The sequence below is a fragment of the Canis lupus genome, chromosome 17 (assembly GCF_003254725.2).
Source record: "Canis lupus dingo isolate Sandy chromosome 17, ASM325472v2, whole genome shotgun sequence".
Classification (NCBI taxonomy): Eukaryota; Metazoa; Chordata; class Mammalia; order Carnivora; family Canidae; genus Canis; species Canis lupus.
The window spans coordinates 38714366-38731646 of NC_064259.1; the positions used below are offsets into that span (position 1 = coordinate 38714366).

The 17281-nt window shown below is 35.7% G+C and overlaps 1 protein-coding gene across 3 annotated transcripts in view; it reads left to right on the plus strand.

Annotated features, from left to right (window-relative positions):
• CHMP3 (charged multivesicular body protein 3) overlaps positions 1-17281 on the plus strand; it is a 57884-nt gene that overhangs the window by 17197 nt on the left and 23406 nt on the right. For 2 of the 3 annotated variants that reach the window (XM_049095545.1, XM_025453852.3), the window contains exon 2: positions 3515-3575. The exons of the other annotated variant lie outside the window; for it this stretch is intronic. In XM_049095545.1, coding sequence (XP_048951502.1) covers positions 3515-3575 — 61 coding nt within the window. The remainder of the gene's footprint in view (positions 1-3514; positions 3576-17281) is intronic. 3 annotated transcript variants of the gene reach the window in all.

A 17281-nucleotide genomic window follows, 5' to 3' on the forward strand; every position in this document is an offset into this window, starting at 1 on the left:
TTGCCACTACTATTCAACATTGTACTAGAAGTTCTAGGCAGAGCACTTGGGCAAGAAAAAGAAACGATATCCACACTGAAAAGGAAGAAGTAAAACCAAATCTTTACAGATTGCATGATTCCATATATAGAAAACTCCAAAGAATCCTCATGTACAAAAATACTTCTAAGTGAATTCAGCAAATTGACAAGTTTTAAGACAAGAATAAAATAGTTGTGGTTTTTACACCTGCAATGAAAAATCTAAAAAGGAAATAAATCATTTACAAAGGTGTCTAAAAGAACAAAATACTGAGGACTAAATTTAATCAAGGAAGCAAATCGTTTGTGTACACTGAAGACTACAAAGTATTGCTGGAAGAAATTTCGAATTCATGGTTTGTGAAACATAATACTATGCTAGTATCACCCAAAGCAATCTGCAGATTCAGTACAATGCTTCTCAGAATTCCAAAAGGAGAAGTTGGCCCTCAACTTCATATGGAATATAACAGGCTATAGCCAAAAGAATCCCGAAAAAGAAAAATAAATTTGGAGGACTCACAGTTCCTGATTTCAAAAGTTACTATGAAGTGGTGGTAATGTTAACAGCGTGGTATTGGCATAAGGATAGATATATAGACCAATGGAATAGAATTGTGTTCGGAAGTAAACCATACATATATGGCGAGTTGATTTTCTGTAAGGGTGCTAATAAGATGCTTTAATGGTGGAAGGATAGTCTTTTCAACAAATAGTGCTGGGACAAGTGGATATTCACTTGTAGAGGAATGAAGTTGGACCCCTACATCATTCCATATACAGAAATTAACTTGAAATAAAACTCTTACTAAACCATGAAACTTTTAGATAAAAATATAGGGGTAAATCTTTGACCACCTATCTGGCCATGGATTCTTAGCAATGACACCAGAAGCACAGTTACCAAAACAGTAGGTAAGTTGAAAATCATCAAAATTGAAGCTTTTGTGCATCAAAGGACATTATCAAGGAAGTGAAAAGATGACCTATAGACTGGGACAATATATTTGTAAATGATGTATCAGAATATATAAAGAAATCACACAGCCAGCAACAAAAGGCAACTTAACTTAAAAATGGATAGACATGGATAGACATGTCTCCAAAGAGTATGTTCCAGTGACCAATAAGTACATGAAAAGATATTTAACTTCATTGATCTTTAAGGAAATGCAAATCAAATATGAGATACTGCTTCAGTTGGTCCAACAGATTGGCTATAATAAAAAAAATTGGAGGATAACAAGTATTGAGAAGAATGTGGAGAAATAACCCTTGAACATTGCTGGAGGGAATGTAAAATGGGGAAACTTCTTTGTGAAATAGTTTTGGAGTTCTTCAAAAAGATAAACATAGAATTGCCATATGACCCAGCAGTTCTACTCCTGGATATATATTCTAAAGAATCAAAAATAAGAATTCAGATAAATACTTGCATACAAATGTTCATAGCAGCAGTATTCACAGTAACTAAAATATGGAAACAACCCAGAAGTCCGTCAGTGGATGTATGAATGAACAAGTTGTGGTGTATACATACAATGGATATTATTCAGCAATGAAAAGGACTGAAGTATTGATACATGCTATAACATGGATGAATCCCCAAAACACCATACTAAGTGAAAGAATCCAGACACAAGGACCACATATTGTATGATCCCTTTTATATGAAATAGTAAAAATAAGCAGATCAAAAGAGATAAAGTAAATTAATGGTTGCCAGGGAATGGGAAAGGGGGAACATAGGGAGAGATTATTTAGAATATAATGTGTTCTTCTGATATGTTAATAAGATTTTGAGACTAGAGAGAGTTGATGATTGCACAAATGGTGAAGGCACTTCATGTCACTGAATTGTATTTTGAAATGGCTGTTTTTATGTTATTTGAACTTCACCGTAAAAAAGTATATAAACCTAATATCAAAAATTTTTAAGATAAAATTTTAGATATCAATATGATTTTAAGTATTGTAATATTTCTTCTGGTTGGAATTACTACAGCTGTTACAAAACAAATTTTTTTAATAGATTTTATTAATGATTTAAGGAAATCATTAAAAAGTGAAATTTATTAGAAGTATACTTTCTTTTAATTGTATAGATTTTTTTAATGCCATTTAGTTCATTTGCCCATGGATGGCGCATGGATGGTTCAGTATTAATTCTATTCCTGTTTTATTTATTATTTTTAATTTTAAATCCCACAACCATTGTTTATTATAAAGGTAAACCTTGATCCTCATGATGGGCTTATTGGTTGGATTTCTGGTAGTGATCACAAGCAAACTTTTTATTTGCAGTGATGGGGGTCAGGTACCAGCTGTGTCTAGTGATACCAGGTGAAGATGTCTTTAATCTTTTTGGAAGCCTAACCACCTCTGGCTGCCATGGCTTAGAGGTGGACTGAATGTGAATCTATGTCTTGTGACCACCCCTCTTCATACAGACACAGGAGTTCATGCCAGTTCCTTTCCCAGAAGCAGAACAGGTTTCAGTAGCTTGTATTGCAGCGTGCATGGTTGGATCATCTCCAGGGATCACCCATTCACCTAATGAGGCTGTTGCCCCATTTGTAGTGTGTCGCAGCTGTGACCATCTTCCTGCTTCCAAAGACCTGTACCAACTGCAGAGAGCCTGTAGACTGCATGGCTGTGGGCACAGATAAGAGATCTTCATCACAAGGTGCCACAACAGGAAGAAAGCCCTGTTTTATGTTTTATTAGATTCCAAAGCTGAGAAACATTGTTAATATAAATAAATAGATGGTAATGGAAGTTTTATCATGTCATTGTCACTCAGTTCTTTGAAATTCTGTGTCATATGGCAAAGCATATAGTGATTTAATGTAAATTTAGTTTTAATGACATAATCAGCTTTTCTTTTAGTTTCTTTTGAAACTGAAGAATTAGAGGATACTTTAGTTGCATATAAATTTGATCAGCACCTTCTCAACACCTACATTAGTATTTCCATTTGGTCCTATGTTTAGTGCTTTAGAAGTTTTTGCCTCTGAAGGAAATATGTCATAGTAGTAGACATAGGTCAGAGGAATTTCTGTCTTTTGTAAAATGAAAAAGCGTTATTGTTTAAAGGGGGAAGGAAAAGGTGAACTGTTGACACAGGCAGAATAGGTTTTGAAATAGGTTTCAAAAGATTTGCAACTTTTAAGCATAACTATCTATGCTCGTGCACCTCTTAGAAAATGTTTATGTACCTGCAAGGTCCTGAACTCTCTCTGAGGTCTTGTATAAAGTAGTTTTTACTGGCCTGCCTTCAGATAAGAATCTTTAAAGAGATTGGGACTTCTATGTACTGTGAATAAAAAGATGAAAAAAAAATAGAATTTGGCCCTAAAACTTTTGTTTCAAAATGCATTTATTTATTTTTTTTTGTCTAGAATAAATGATTTAGAATTAATACAAAATTCTTTAAAATTTGGTGAATTAGAAGTGTTGCTTTTCTTATAATTGTTTTCTAAAATTTTTCCCAGGTCAATGAATGGTCATTGAAGATAAGAAAGGAAATGAGAGTTGTTGACAGGCAAATAAGAGGTAAATTATAATTTTATGTCTCCTCTTCCTTATCCTCTTGGTAATTTTGTGTTAGCTCATAAAAATAAACTGCATCTACCTATTGTAAGACATAGTTTATTCTCATATTAGTTATTTTAGTTGTCCTAATTATTTTGCTTTTTAATCATTGTAAGAAAAACATGTTTTATAAGAACTAAACCGTTCCTCTGACCTGTGATTCAGCTAGGCCAGGGGGGGAAGGGCTGTGTTCTTTTATCTCTAATTTCCTGGAGATCAGGTTAGTGTTGGAAACAGCAGATGCTCACATACTATGATGGGCAGAATAATGGCGTTCCAAATGTGTCCACATTCTAATCTTGAGAGTCGGTGAATATGTTACCTTATGTGGCAAAGGGGACTTTGCAAGTGTGATTAAATTAGGGATCTTCAGGGACACCTGAGTGGCTCCGTGGTTGAGTGTCTGCCTTTGGCTCTGAGCGTGATCTCCAGGTCTTGGGATCAAGTCCCTCATTGGGCTCCTCCTATAGGGAGCCTACTTCTCCCCCTGCCTATGTCTCTGCCTCTCTCTCTGTGTCTTTCATGAATAAATAAATAAAATCTTTTTAAAAAATTAGAGATCTTCAGGTGGGGAGATTATCTTAGGTTGTCTGGGTGGGCTCAATGTAATCACCACGGTCTTTATAAGAAGGAAATGATATGTTGAGAAAAAGTGAGAGAGAAGGAGATGTGACATGGAACCAGATGTTAAGGAAATGTCCTTTGACCTCTGAAGATAGAAGAGGCCATGAACCAAGGAATGCAGTTCCCTAGAAGCTAGAGAAGGCAAGGAAATTGATTATTCCTTGAAGACTCCAGTAAACAGCCCTTTCAACATTTTGATTTTAGACTTCTGACTACCAGAATTGTAAAAGAATCAGATGTGTTGTAAGCCATTGTTTAAAAAAAAAAAATTCCTACTTATAAAGAAATGTTTTATGGAATTCAGAGTAAATAAATTGTATGTAAATAAGGAATGCATTTCCATTTTCAGTATTCTGTTTATCTTAGCATGGCTATAAATTGAGGAAAATATATTTCTAAATAAAGTATTATAAAGTACAACTTAAAATTAAGGTGACTTGCACAGAGATAGTAATGTTTAATACTTTTATGGTTTTTAACATTTTCATTAGAGAAATGTTAATACCATAAGGATATTTCAGTATCACTCCCTTAGGAAAGAAATTGGAGAGGGCATTCTATTCCCAGCCATGATGGAGTAATGTTTTTGAACTTGCACTTGCATTCCCATCATAAGTAAAGAAAAAAAAATGGACAAAATCTGTGAAACACTGATTTTCAAACCTTGGACAACTGATAGCGAAGGATTTTGATCACTAGGAAGAAGGAAACAGATAGAGTCTTAATATGGTCCTGAATTTTCAGCCTGGAAAAACTTTCTGAATCATAGCGCATGGAAGGAGATTCTAAGCAGAGCATGGTGGTCTCAGGGTTGAAGAGACAGAGATGAGGGTTCAGGGAGGCTGTAGTCACTGGAATTTGTGGAGCATATCAGAGAGAAGCGCAGTACCCAGAGAAAGAGCTCTAAATGTCTACACAGTGGTACACTGTGTTTAGCTGAATACTAAGCTGTGCAAACTTAGATTTCAAGAAGTTAGGCAAAGAACTATTGCTGGAGACAGAACAAATAACAGGGCACTATGAGCTAAACAGTTCTTGAAGCTAACATAGAAATGAGAGATGGTAGAGTTCTGATCAGACACAGGAAAGAGACGTTATTGAACATCTTGGACATTCAGTAGAGAACCCAGAAAGATCATGCCTTTAATATTAAGTCTAGGTAGGTCTAGATTAAAAGCTACCATAAGCCCTCGCCAACAAAGCCTAAAAAAGAGTTCTTGAAAGCTGATCTGCAGACAACTTGACTGCCTGTCAAACTAAAACTGAACATGGAAGACCAGAATATTCAGATACTCAGAAATGACACATTCAGAGTATCCAACATTCAATGAAAAATGACTAGAAAGAAGCAAGAAAGTATGACTCAGAATGAGGAGAAAAATTAGGTGACATAAATAGACCTAGAAAAAAGAAATGTTTGAATAAGCATATAAGATTTAAATAACTGTTATAAATATATTGAATAATTTAAAGGAAAACATGAATGTAATGAGATAAATAGAAGATGTAGAAGAGAATAAAGTGAAACTTCTTGAATTTAGAAATAAAACAGAATGAACACTTCACTGAATGAGTTTAACACATAGATAAGACAGTATAAAAATAATAGTGTAATTGAGTAGTACAAACTATCTAAACTATAATACAGAAGAAAAATAATGGATATGAACACAGCATCAGTGACCTGTGGAACCATATAAGGCGTTCTCATGTGTCATTTGAGTCTCAGAAGGACAGAAGTCTGGAAAACATCACATGAAATAATAGTTGATGAAAACTGTAAACCCATAGACTTCAGTGAGCTTCAAAGAGAATAACACAAATGAAACCATACCAAAACCAGACAAAGACCCCACCAAAAAGGAGAATTATAGACCAATATCCCTGATGAACATGGATGCAAAAATTCTCAACAAGATACTAGCCAATAGGATCCAACAGTACATTAAGAAAATTATTCACCATGACCAAGTAGGATTTATCCCCGGGACACAAGGCTGGTTCAACACTCATAAAACAATCAATGTGATTCATCATATCAGCAAGAGAAAAACCAAGAACCATATGATCCTCTCATTAGATGCAGAGAAAGCATTTGACAAAATACAGCATCCATTCCTGATCAAAACTCTTCAGAGTGTAGGGATAGAGGGAACATTCCTCGACATCTTAAAAGCCATCTACGAAAAGCCCACAGCAAATATCATTCTCAATGGGGAAGCCCTGGGAGCCTTTCCCCTAAGATCAGGAACAAGACAGGGATGTCCACTCTAACCACTGCTATTCAACATAGTACTGGAAGTCCTAGCCTCAGCAATCAGACAACAAAAAGACGTTAAAGGCATTCAAATTGGCAAAGAAGTCAAACTCTCCCTCTTCGCCGATGACATGATACTCTACTTAGAAAACCCAAAAGCCTCCACCCCAAGATTGCTAGAACTCATACAGCAATTTGGCAGCGTGGCAAGATACAAAATCAATGCCCAGAAGTCAGTGGCATTTCTATACACTAACAATGAGACTGAAGAAAGAGAAATAAGGAGTCAATCCCATTTACAATTGCACCCAAAAGCATAAGATACCTAGGAATAAACCTAACCAAAGAGGTAAAGGATCTATACCCTAAAAACTATAGAACACTTCTGAAAGAAATTGAGGAAGAGCCAAAGAGATGGAAAAATATTCAATGTTCATGGATTGGCAGAATTAATATTGTGAAAATGTCAACGTTACCCAGGGCAATTTACACGTTTAATGCAATCCCTATCAAAATACCATGGACTTTCTTCAGAGAGTTAGAACAAATTATTTTAAGATTTGTGTGGAATCAGAAAAGACCCCGAATAGCCAGGGGAATTTTAAAAAAGAAAACCATATCTGGGGGCATCACAATGCCAGATTTCAGGTTGTACTACAAAGCTGTGGTCATCAAGACAGTGTGGTACCGGCACAAAAACAGACACATAGATCAATGGAACAGAATAGAGAACCCAGAAGTAGACCCTGAACTTTATGGTCAACTAATATTCGATAAAGGAGGAAAGACTATCCACTGGAAGAAAGACAGTCCTTCAATAAATGGTGCTGGGAAAATTGGACATCCACATGCAGAAGAATGAAACTAGACCACTCTCTTTCACCATACACAAAGATAAACTCAAAATGGATGAAAGATCTAAATGTGAGACAAGAGTCCATCAAAATCCTAGAGGAGAACACAGGCAACACCCTTTTTGAACTCAGCCACAGTAACTTCTTGCAAGATACATCCACGAAGGCTAAAGAAACAAAAGCAAAAATGAACTATTGGGACTTCATCAAGATAAGAAGCTTTTGCACATCAAAGGATACAGTCAACAAAACTAAAAGACAACCTACAGAATGGGAGAAGATATTTGCAAATGACTTATCAGTTAAAGGGCTAGTTTCCAAGATCTATAAAGAACTTATTAAACTCAACACCAAAGAAACAAACAATCCAATCATGAAATGGGCAAATGACATGAAGAGAAATCTCACAGAGGAAGACATAGACATGGCCAACATGCACATGAGAAAATGCTCTGCATCACTTGCCATCAGGGAAATACAAATCAAAACCACAATGAGATACCACCTCACACCAGTGAGAATGGGGAAAATCAACAAGACAGGAAACCACAATTGTTGGAGAGGATGCAGAGAAAAGGGAACCCTCTTGTACTGTTGGTGGGAATGTGAACTGGTGCAGCCACTCTGGAAAACTGTGTGGAGGTACCTCAAAGAGTTAAAAATAGACCTGCCCTACGACCCAGCAATTGCACATAGCTTATTTATCTTATTAAATGATCTTCAAACCCCGTCTCTTTCATGTTATTTCCTATTATTTCTCATTGGTAGCAGTTTATTAGTTAACGTGCCCTAACATCAGAAAAAGATCATGGGTTTTGGAGTCAACACTACCAGGTTTAAACCCTGTGTTTGCTGTCAGCCATCTATCCCTATTAAAATTCTTTGAATCTCTTAGATTTATTGTGACATTTAAATCTGCAAATGTATGTAAAGTGTTTAGGACAGTACCTGGCATAAAGTATGGCTTACTACCATACCTTACGGCATGGTGATACCAAAAAAGGGGGGAGGGAGTACTTTAGACAAAATCTGACTGAAGTAATGTGATTGCTTTAAATATTACTTGCATATGAAGATTTATCGTAGAAACACTTGTTATCTTTCATTTGATTTTATATTAGCAGTCAAGGTGAATAGATTTTTTCTTTAAAGAAATATCAGTGTAAAAAGCTACAACCCGCAAAATTAACTCATGATCTTGAAGTCAGGATATTGGTTACCCTTGAGGGCATGATGAATTAAGGCAGACATAAAAGGACATTTGTAATACTTTGTTTCTTGATTTGGTTAAGTGGATATGTTTATTACTTTGTGAAAATTCATTTAGCTCTACAGTTATGTATACTTTTCTGTGTGTATGCTATACTTAAAAAGCTTAAAGAGAAAATAGTAACCTCAATAAAGCAAAGTATAACTACAGGTAGTTCTCATCTTCTTATGGAGGACTCACAGTAATCCACATTTTTAGCTTTCAATTATGTGTAACACATTTAGAGCACTCATGATAGGCAATATTAGAATGAATTTAGATAATTTATATTGCCCCTCTCCTCAAATGAAAATAGTTTGGTTTCTACATTCCTCGCCCATGTGTATAGAGAAGTAGTAATATACATATTGATACAGAAAAGTATAAATAAGAAAATTAAAATCACCCTGAAATTCTACCACTCAAAGATATTTTGGTAATCATCCTTTCAGATATGTCGATCTGTATTTGTATTTACACACAAACACTTATGAATGACTTATACTTTTCTTGTTGCTGTTTTATTGATTTCTTCTTATAGTAAAGTATACAGAACATAAAATGAACCTGTTTTAAATATACAGTTCAATGACATTAAGTACATTCACATTGCTGTGCAACCATTACCACTTTCTATCTCCAAACTTTTCTTTTTCCATACTGAAACTCTGTACCATTAAATCATAACTTTCTGTCCCCCCACAACTGACACTAAATCCCCTGGTAACCACTATTCTATTTTTTGTCTCTGTGTATAATTGACTATTCTAAGTACTTCGTATAAGTGGGATCAAAGAATATCTGTCTCTTTGTGCCTGGCTTATTTTACTTATCATAATGTTTTCAACATTTATCCATGTTATATAGCATGAATCAGAGTTAACTTCCATTTTAAGATTGAACAGTATTTCATTGTATGCATGCCTCATTTTGTTTATTCATCTTAAATGGATATTTGTTTTTACCTTTGGGTTATTGTGAATAATGCTGTTATAGCCATGAGTGTGTAAGTATCTATTTGAATCCCTGTTCTCATTTTTTTTTTTTTTTGGACCCTATACCCTATAGTAGAATTGCTGGGTCAAATGGTAATTCTATATTTAATTTTTGAGGAAACACCGTAGTGTTTTCCACAGCACTGCACCATCTTATATTCTTACTATCAAGAGCTAAGACATTCAAAAGTAACCACATACATGGCAGAATAGAAAAAGTCACTGTGCACATCCAGGGTGAGATGCAGCTCTGCAAAGACCTGAGAAGACTTCAAGTTTACAGTGCAGGTTGATCCCCATCACAGAGATACCCTACAGCAACAAAAATTAAAAAAACAGCAAACCCCGGTGAAGTGGGAGAATCTGACTTCCAGAAGTGTAAGATTCAAATGTCTTATTTTCAGCAACAACAAAATCACATGATGTACAAACAGGAAAATATGGCCCATCCAAAGAAAACAAACGAACAGAAAATGTACCTGAGAAAGACCAGATGATTATTAACTCAACAGATACTTTAAAACAACTGTTTTAAAGATGTACAAAGAGCCAAAGTAAGATGTGGAAGTAAGTCAAGAAAATGACACATAAATAAAGTAGAAATATCAATAAAGAGATAGAAAACATGAAAATAAAAAAAATTATGCTGCTGAAAAGTACAATAACTGAAGTGAAAAATTTATTCAGAGTTAACTTGAAAGCAGATTTGAGCAGGCAGGAGAATCCATAAACTTGAAAATAGTACAATTGGAGTTATGAAGGCTGAGAAGAAAGGAAAAAAATTGAAGTAAATTGAGGACAGCATGTGTAGGACATCATGAAGGTAAACTAGGATACACACTGTGGGAGTTCCAGGAGGAAAACAGAGAAAGGAGCAGGGAGATGATTTAAAGAACTAGTGGCAGAAACATCTCAGATTTTATGAAAGACATTAATATAATCCAAGAAGTTCCACATAGTCCAAATTGATATACTCAAAAGGACCCATGCCAAAGCACATCATAATCAGACTTTAGATAGATAATGTTTAAAGCAGTGAGAAAGGACTTACCATAGAAAAGGATCTTCAGTAAGATTTTTAGCAAATTTCTTCACCAGAAGTGTTGAGGGCCAGAAGGCTAAAGTTGATATATTCAAATGCTAAAAGAAGAACTATCAACTGAGAATCCTATATCCAGCAAAACAAGGGAGAAATCGAGGCATTCCTAGATAAACAAAAGCTGAGGGAGTTTGTTACTACTAGACCAGACTGACAAGAAGTGCTACAGGTGTCCTTCTAATTGAAATTAATGTATCATAGTAATGTGAAGCCATATGAAAAAATAAATCTCTCTTAAGAGTAACTACATGGACAATTCTAAAAGCTATCATTTTTTTTTAACTTCAATTTATACCTCCATTTTTTGTTTTTTACATGATTTAGGAGACTTGGGCATTTAAAAAATATATTAGGCCATGTTTTTGAACTCACAGAAAGATGTACTTTTGTGACATCATTAACTGAATGGAGGTGGGAACAGAGCCATTTAGAAATAAAGTTTTTATGTGCTATTGAAGTTAAGCTCATGTAATTTTGAATTAGTGTTATAATTTTAGGATAATAACTATAATCCCCATGGTAGCCACGAAGAAAATAGCTATACATCATGCAAAAAAAGCCAATGAAATGGGATTTGAAAAGTTTCACTATGAAAAAAAAAAAGTAAACACAAAAGACATTAATTCAGGAAATGTAAAGCTGTAAAGCCTACAGAAAAATATGGCAAAATGGCAGAAGTGGGCACCTCCTTATCAGTAATTAAATGTAGATGGATTACTTCTTCATTTGAAAGAGCTTGGCAAAATGGAATTTTAAAAATAATCCTACTCTGTGCTATCTACAGGGTGCTTGCTTTAGATCCAAAAGTAGAAATAGATTGAGAGTGAAAGGACAGAAAAAGATATCCCATGGAAATGGTAACCAAAAGAGAATGGAGGTTGCTATACTTATAATACAAACTTTAAATCAAGATTACAAGATTCAAAAAGACATTCTATATTACTAACAGTTTCAGTAGAATAAGAGGATATAACAATTAATTATACATATCTATGAACCTAAAAACAGACTGTCAAAATATGTGAAACAAAAATTGACAAAATTAAAGAGGGAAATAATTCTACAATAATAGTTGGAGGCTTTACTAACCTACTTGCAAGAGTGAATATAACAGCCAGGGGCACCTAAATGGCTCAGTCATTTAAGCCTCCAACTCTTGATTTTGGCTCAGGTTATGATCTTAGGGTCATGAGATCGAGCCCTCAAGTTGGGCTTTAGGCTCAGAGTGGAGTCTGCTTGAGATTCTCTCTTTCCCTCTCCATCCCCCCTCCCCCACCCTCCTCACATGCATGCTCTCTCTGTAAATAAATAAATACTCTTTTAAAAAGTGAATAAAACAGCCAGGCAGAAGATAAAGAAATAAGAGTACTTGAACAACACAATAAGTCAACTAAATCTATTAGACCTCTACAGAATACCCAACAACAGAATACACATTTCTCAAGTGCTCATTCTTCAAAATGGAGCACATTAGCCTAAAAATCAAGTCTCAATCAATATATAGTTTACATATTAAAAAATATATATAGATATAAAATCTTCTCTGACTACAAGGGTTGATTAGAAATCAGTAGAAGAAAGAACACTGGAAAGGAGGGAGGAAAAAGAGAGAGAGAGGACTCAAGTCCCTAAAATCGGAAATGAAAGTAGGAGCATTACTAAGATTCTACAGAAATTTAAAAATATGTATCATAAAGGTACTGTAAACAGTTGCACATCAGTGAGTTGGATAACACAGTTTGAAATGGGCAAGTTACTAGAATTCCAAAACCTACCAAGACTGAAAACATAAAGAGCAAATCTGAACAGACTTGATTGAATCAGTAGTAAAAAAAAAATCTCCTGACAAAGAAAAGTCCTTGACCTGATATATTCACTGGTGATTTCTACCAAATATTTATTTTTTTTATAATAAATTTATTTTTTATTGGTGTTCAATTTACCAACATACAGAGTAACACCCAGTGCTCATCCCGTCAAGTGCCCCCCTCAGTGCTCGTCACCCATTCACCCCCACCCCCTGTCTTCCTCCCCTTCCACCACCCCTAGTTCGTTTCCCAGAGTTAGGAGTCTTTATGTTCTGTCTCCCTTTCTGATATTTCCCACACATTTCTTCTCCCTTCCCTTATATTCCCTTTCACTATTATTTATATTCCCCAAATGAATGAGACCATATAATGTTTGTCCTTCTCCGATTGACTTACTTCACTCAGCATAATACCTTCCAGTTCCATCCACGTTGAAGCAAATGGTGGGTATTTGTCATTTCTAATTGCTGAGTAATATTCCATTGTATACATAAACCACATCTTCTTTATCCATTCATCTTTTGATGGACACCGAGGCTCCTTCCACAGTTTGGCTATTGCCTACCAAATATTTAAAGAACTAATCCCATATCTTCTTAAACTTTTCTAAAAAATTGAGAAGAAAACACTTCCTTAGTTGTTTTATAAGGCCATTATTATGTTGGTGGCAAAATTAGGTGATACTATAGGAATAGAGAACTACGTACAGACCAATAGCCCTTATGAACACTGATGCAGAAATCATTAAAAAAAAAAAATAGAATTCCAAAGAATTATTCACCATGACCAAGTGGGATTTCTGGAATGCAGGGATAGTTCAATTATGTAAATCAACCAGTGTGATATAGCATATCTACAAAATTAGGGGAAAAAAAAACACATGATCATCTCAATTGATGCAGAAAAGCATTTGACAGAATTTAACACCCTTTTGTGTTAACAGTCAGCTAACTAGGAATAGAAGGATATTGCCTCAGCGTAATAAAAGTCATATATGAAAAAGCCACAGCAGACATCACACTCAGTGGTGAAAGACAGAAAGCTTTTTCTTTATGGTCAGGTACAGTTACAGGGATCTCTGCCTTTGGCTGCTTCTCCTCAACAAAGTATTGGAAGCTCTAACTAGACCACTTAAGTAAAAGAAATAAAAGGCATCCAAATTAGAAAGGAAGGGATGCCTAGGTGGCTCAGTGGTTGAGTGTCTGCCTTCAGCTCAGGGCATGGTCCCAGAGTCCCAGGATAGAGGCCCACATTAGGGCTCCCCTTGAGGATCCTGCTTCTCTCTTTACCTATGTCTCTGCCTCTATCTTTCTATCTCTCATGAATAAATAAATAAAATCTTTATAAAAAATTTACTTACAGGGATCCCTGGGTGGCGCAGCGGTTTGGCGCCTGCCTTTGGCCCAGGGCGCGATCCTGGAGACCTGGGATCGAGTCCCACGTCGGGCTCCCGGTGCATGGAGCCTGCTTCTCCCTCTGCCTGTGTCTCTGCCTCTCTCTCTCTCTCTCTCTCTCTCTCTCTATCATAAATAAATAAAAATTTAAAAAATTAAAAAAAATTTACTTACAAATTAGAAAGGAAGAAGTAAAATGATCTCTTAGTAGATAATATGATCTTATGTGTATAAACCCTAAAGATTCCGAACAAACCTATTCGTTCTAACACAGTTTTGTTAGAACTAATAAATACATTCAGCAAATTAGCAGGATATAAAACACACAAAAATCAGTTGTGTTTCTATACGTTAACTGAACAGTCTAAAAAGGAAATTAAGAAAACAGTTCTATTTACAGTAGCAACAAAAAAGATGAAATCCTTAGGAACTAACTTAACCAAGGAGGTGAAAGACTTGTACGGTGAAAACTATAAAAACATTATTACTGAAAAAAAGATATAAATAAATGGAAAGACATTCTGTGTCCATGGATTAGAATATTTAATATTGCTAAGGTATCAATCTGATCTGCAGATTCAGTGCAATCCCTATAGAAATCCCAATGATTTTTTCAGAAGTAGAAAATTCCATTTTAAAATTCATATAGACTCTCAGGGAAGAGCTAAAACAATTTTGAAAAAGAACAAAGTTGGAGGACTCAAACCCTCTCATTTCAAAACTTACTACAAAGCTGTAGAAATAAAACCAGGGTACTTCCTGCATGCAGACAGTCATAAAGACCAATGAAATAGAATAGAGAGCCTAGAAATAAATCCTTACATATATGGCCAAATGATTTTTGACAAGGGTGCCAAGACCGTTTGATGGGGAAAAGACAGTCCTTTCAGCAGATGGTGCTGGGAGAACTGGATGTCCACATGCAAAAGAATGAGGTTGGACCCTTACCTAAGACCATATTCAAAAATTAACTCAAAATGGGTCAAAGACCTAAATGTAAAACCTAAAACTATAAAACTCTTAGAAGAAAGCATAGGGAAAAAGCATCATGACATTGGACTTGGTAGTGATTTCTTCAATACAACCTCAAAGCCACAGGCAACAACAAAAATATAACAAATTAGATTTCATGAAAATTAAGTTTTATGAATCAAAAGACATAGAAAAGAGTAAATAGAGTAAAAGGGTAACCTGCCAAATGGAAGAAAATATTTGCAAATCATATCTGATAAGGAATTAATATCCAGGAGATAGATAGATCGATAGATAGATATCTTAGAACTCAACTAAAAAAAAAAAATGCTATTCAAAATTGGACAAAGAACTTGAATAGACTTTTAAGTCTTTAGAATATTTCTCCAAAGAAGATATACAAGGGGTGAATAAGCACATGAAAAAATGTTCAGAATTACTAATCACTAGGGAAATGCACATCAAAACCACAATGAGATGACACCTCAGACCCATTAGGATGGCTACTATCGGGATCCCTGGGTGGCGCAGCGGTTTGGCGCCTGCCTTTGGCCCAGGGCGCGATCCTGGAGACCCGGGATCGGATCCCACGTCGGGCTCCCGGTGCATGGAGCCTGCTTCTCCCTCTGCCTGTGTCTCTGCCTCTCTCTCTCTCTCTCTCTCTCTCTCTCTGTGACTATCATGAATAAATAAATAAAATCTTTAAAAAAAAAAAAAAAAAGGATGGCTACTATCCATCAAAACAAAACAGAAAATAGTAAGTGTTGGAAGGATGTAGAAAAACTGAAACCAGTGGACACAGTGGGAATGTAAAATGACACAGCAGCTATGGAAAATAGTATGGCTGTTCCTCAATAAGTTAAAAATAGAATTACCATGTGGTTCCACAGTTCTACTTTTGAGCATTACTATGGACTGCATGTTTGTTTTGCTCCCAAAATTCGTATGTTGAAGTCCTAATCCCCAGTGTGATAGTATGGAGGAGGTGGGGATTTGGGAATAATTAGACCATGAAGGTGGAGCCCTTATGGATGGGGTTAGTGCCCTTATCACAAGAAATACAAGAAAGATAATCTCCATCCATCATGTGAGCATACAGCAAGAAGGGGTCCATCTGCAAACTAGAAAGAGGGCTCTTATCAGGAACTGAATTGGCCAGCACCTTCATCTTGGACTTCTTAGTCTCCAAAATTTATTTTGAAATAAATTCTGTTGTTTAATTCACCTAATCTATGGTGTTTCTGTTATAGCAGCCTGACCTAATACAGATATTCTTACCATGACGTGGGGTGCTACTCTAACAAACATCTAAAAATGTGGAAGCAGCTTTAGAACCGGGTAATAAATAGAGGCTAGAAAGTATTGAGTTGCATGCTGAGAAAAGCTTACTTTGCCAGGAATGGACCTTTTTTTTTTTTTTTTAATTTTTTATTTATCTACGATAGAGAGAGAGAGAGAGAGAGGCAGAGACACAGGCAGAGGGAGAAGCAGGCTCCATGCACCGGAAGCCCGATGTGGGATTCGATCCCGGGTCTCCAGGATCGCGCCCTGGGCCAAAGGCAGGCGCCAAACCTCTGTGCCACCCAGGGATCCCAGGAATGGACCTTTAATGGCAATTCTGGTGAGGGCTTAGAGGGGAAAGAAGCTGGAGAGAAAGCCTTCACCTTGTTAGAGAACACTTAAGTAACCATGTACATAATATTGGTAAAGATACGGATGTTAAAGGCCATTTTTATGAAGTCTCAGACAGAAATGGGGAATATGTTATTGGACAATGGAGAAAAGACCTTTGTGTATAAAATGGCAAAGAATTTGGCTGAAATTTATATTTCTTTATATGTTTGGGGTCTAGTGTTTGTAGAAGTTAGAATTTGCGAGCAATGAAATTGTGTATTTAGCTAAAGAGATTTCTAAACAAAGTATTAGATGGGTGGCTTGGTTCTTCCTGCTTATAGTAAAATGGAAGGAGAAGAAAGGAAGAATGAGCTGCTTTTCTTCCTTTATTTTATTGTAGGTGACACACAATGTTACATTGGTTTCAAGTATACAACTTAGTGCTTCAACTTCTCTTAACATTATGCTATTTTCATCTCAAGTGTAACTACCATCTGTTACCATAAAACAGTATTAAAATAACCTACACTGTACCCTTTTACTCCAGTGATTTATTCATTTCATAACTGGAAGTTCGTTCATTCCATAACTGGAACTCTGTATCTAATACCATTCCCCTTCACCCATTTTTGGCCATCCTCCCACTTCCCCACCCCTCTGACAATCATAAGTTTGTTCTATATGGATCTGTTTCTGCTTCTTGTTTGTTCATTTGTTTTATTTTTAAGATTCCATATATAAGTGAAATAATACAGTATTTGTCTTTTTCTGTCTGACTTAATTCACTTAACATAATAACTT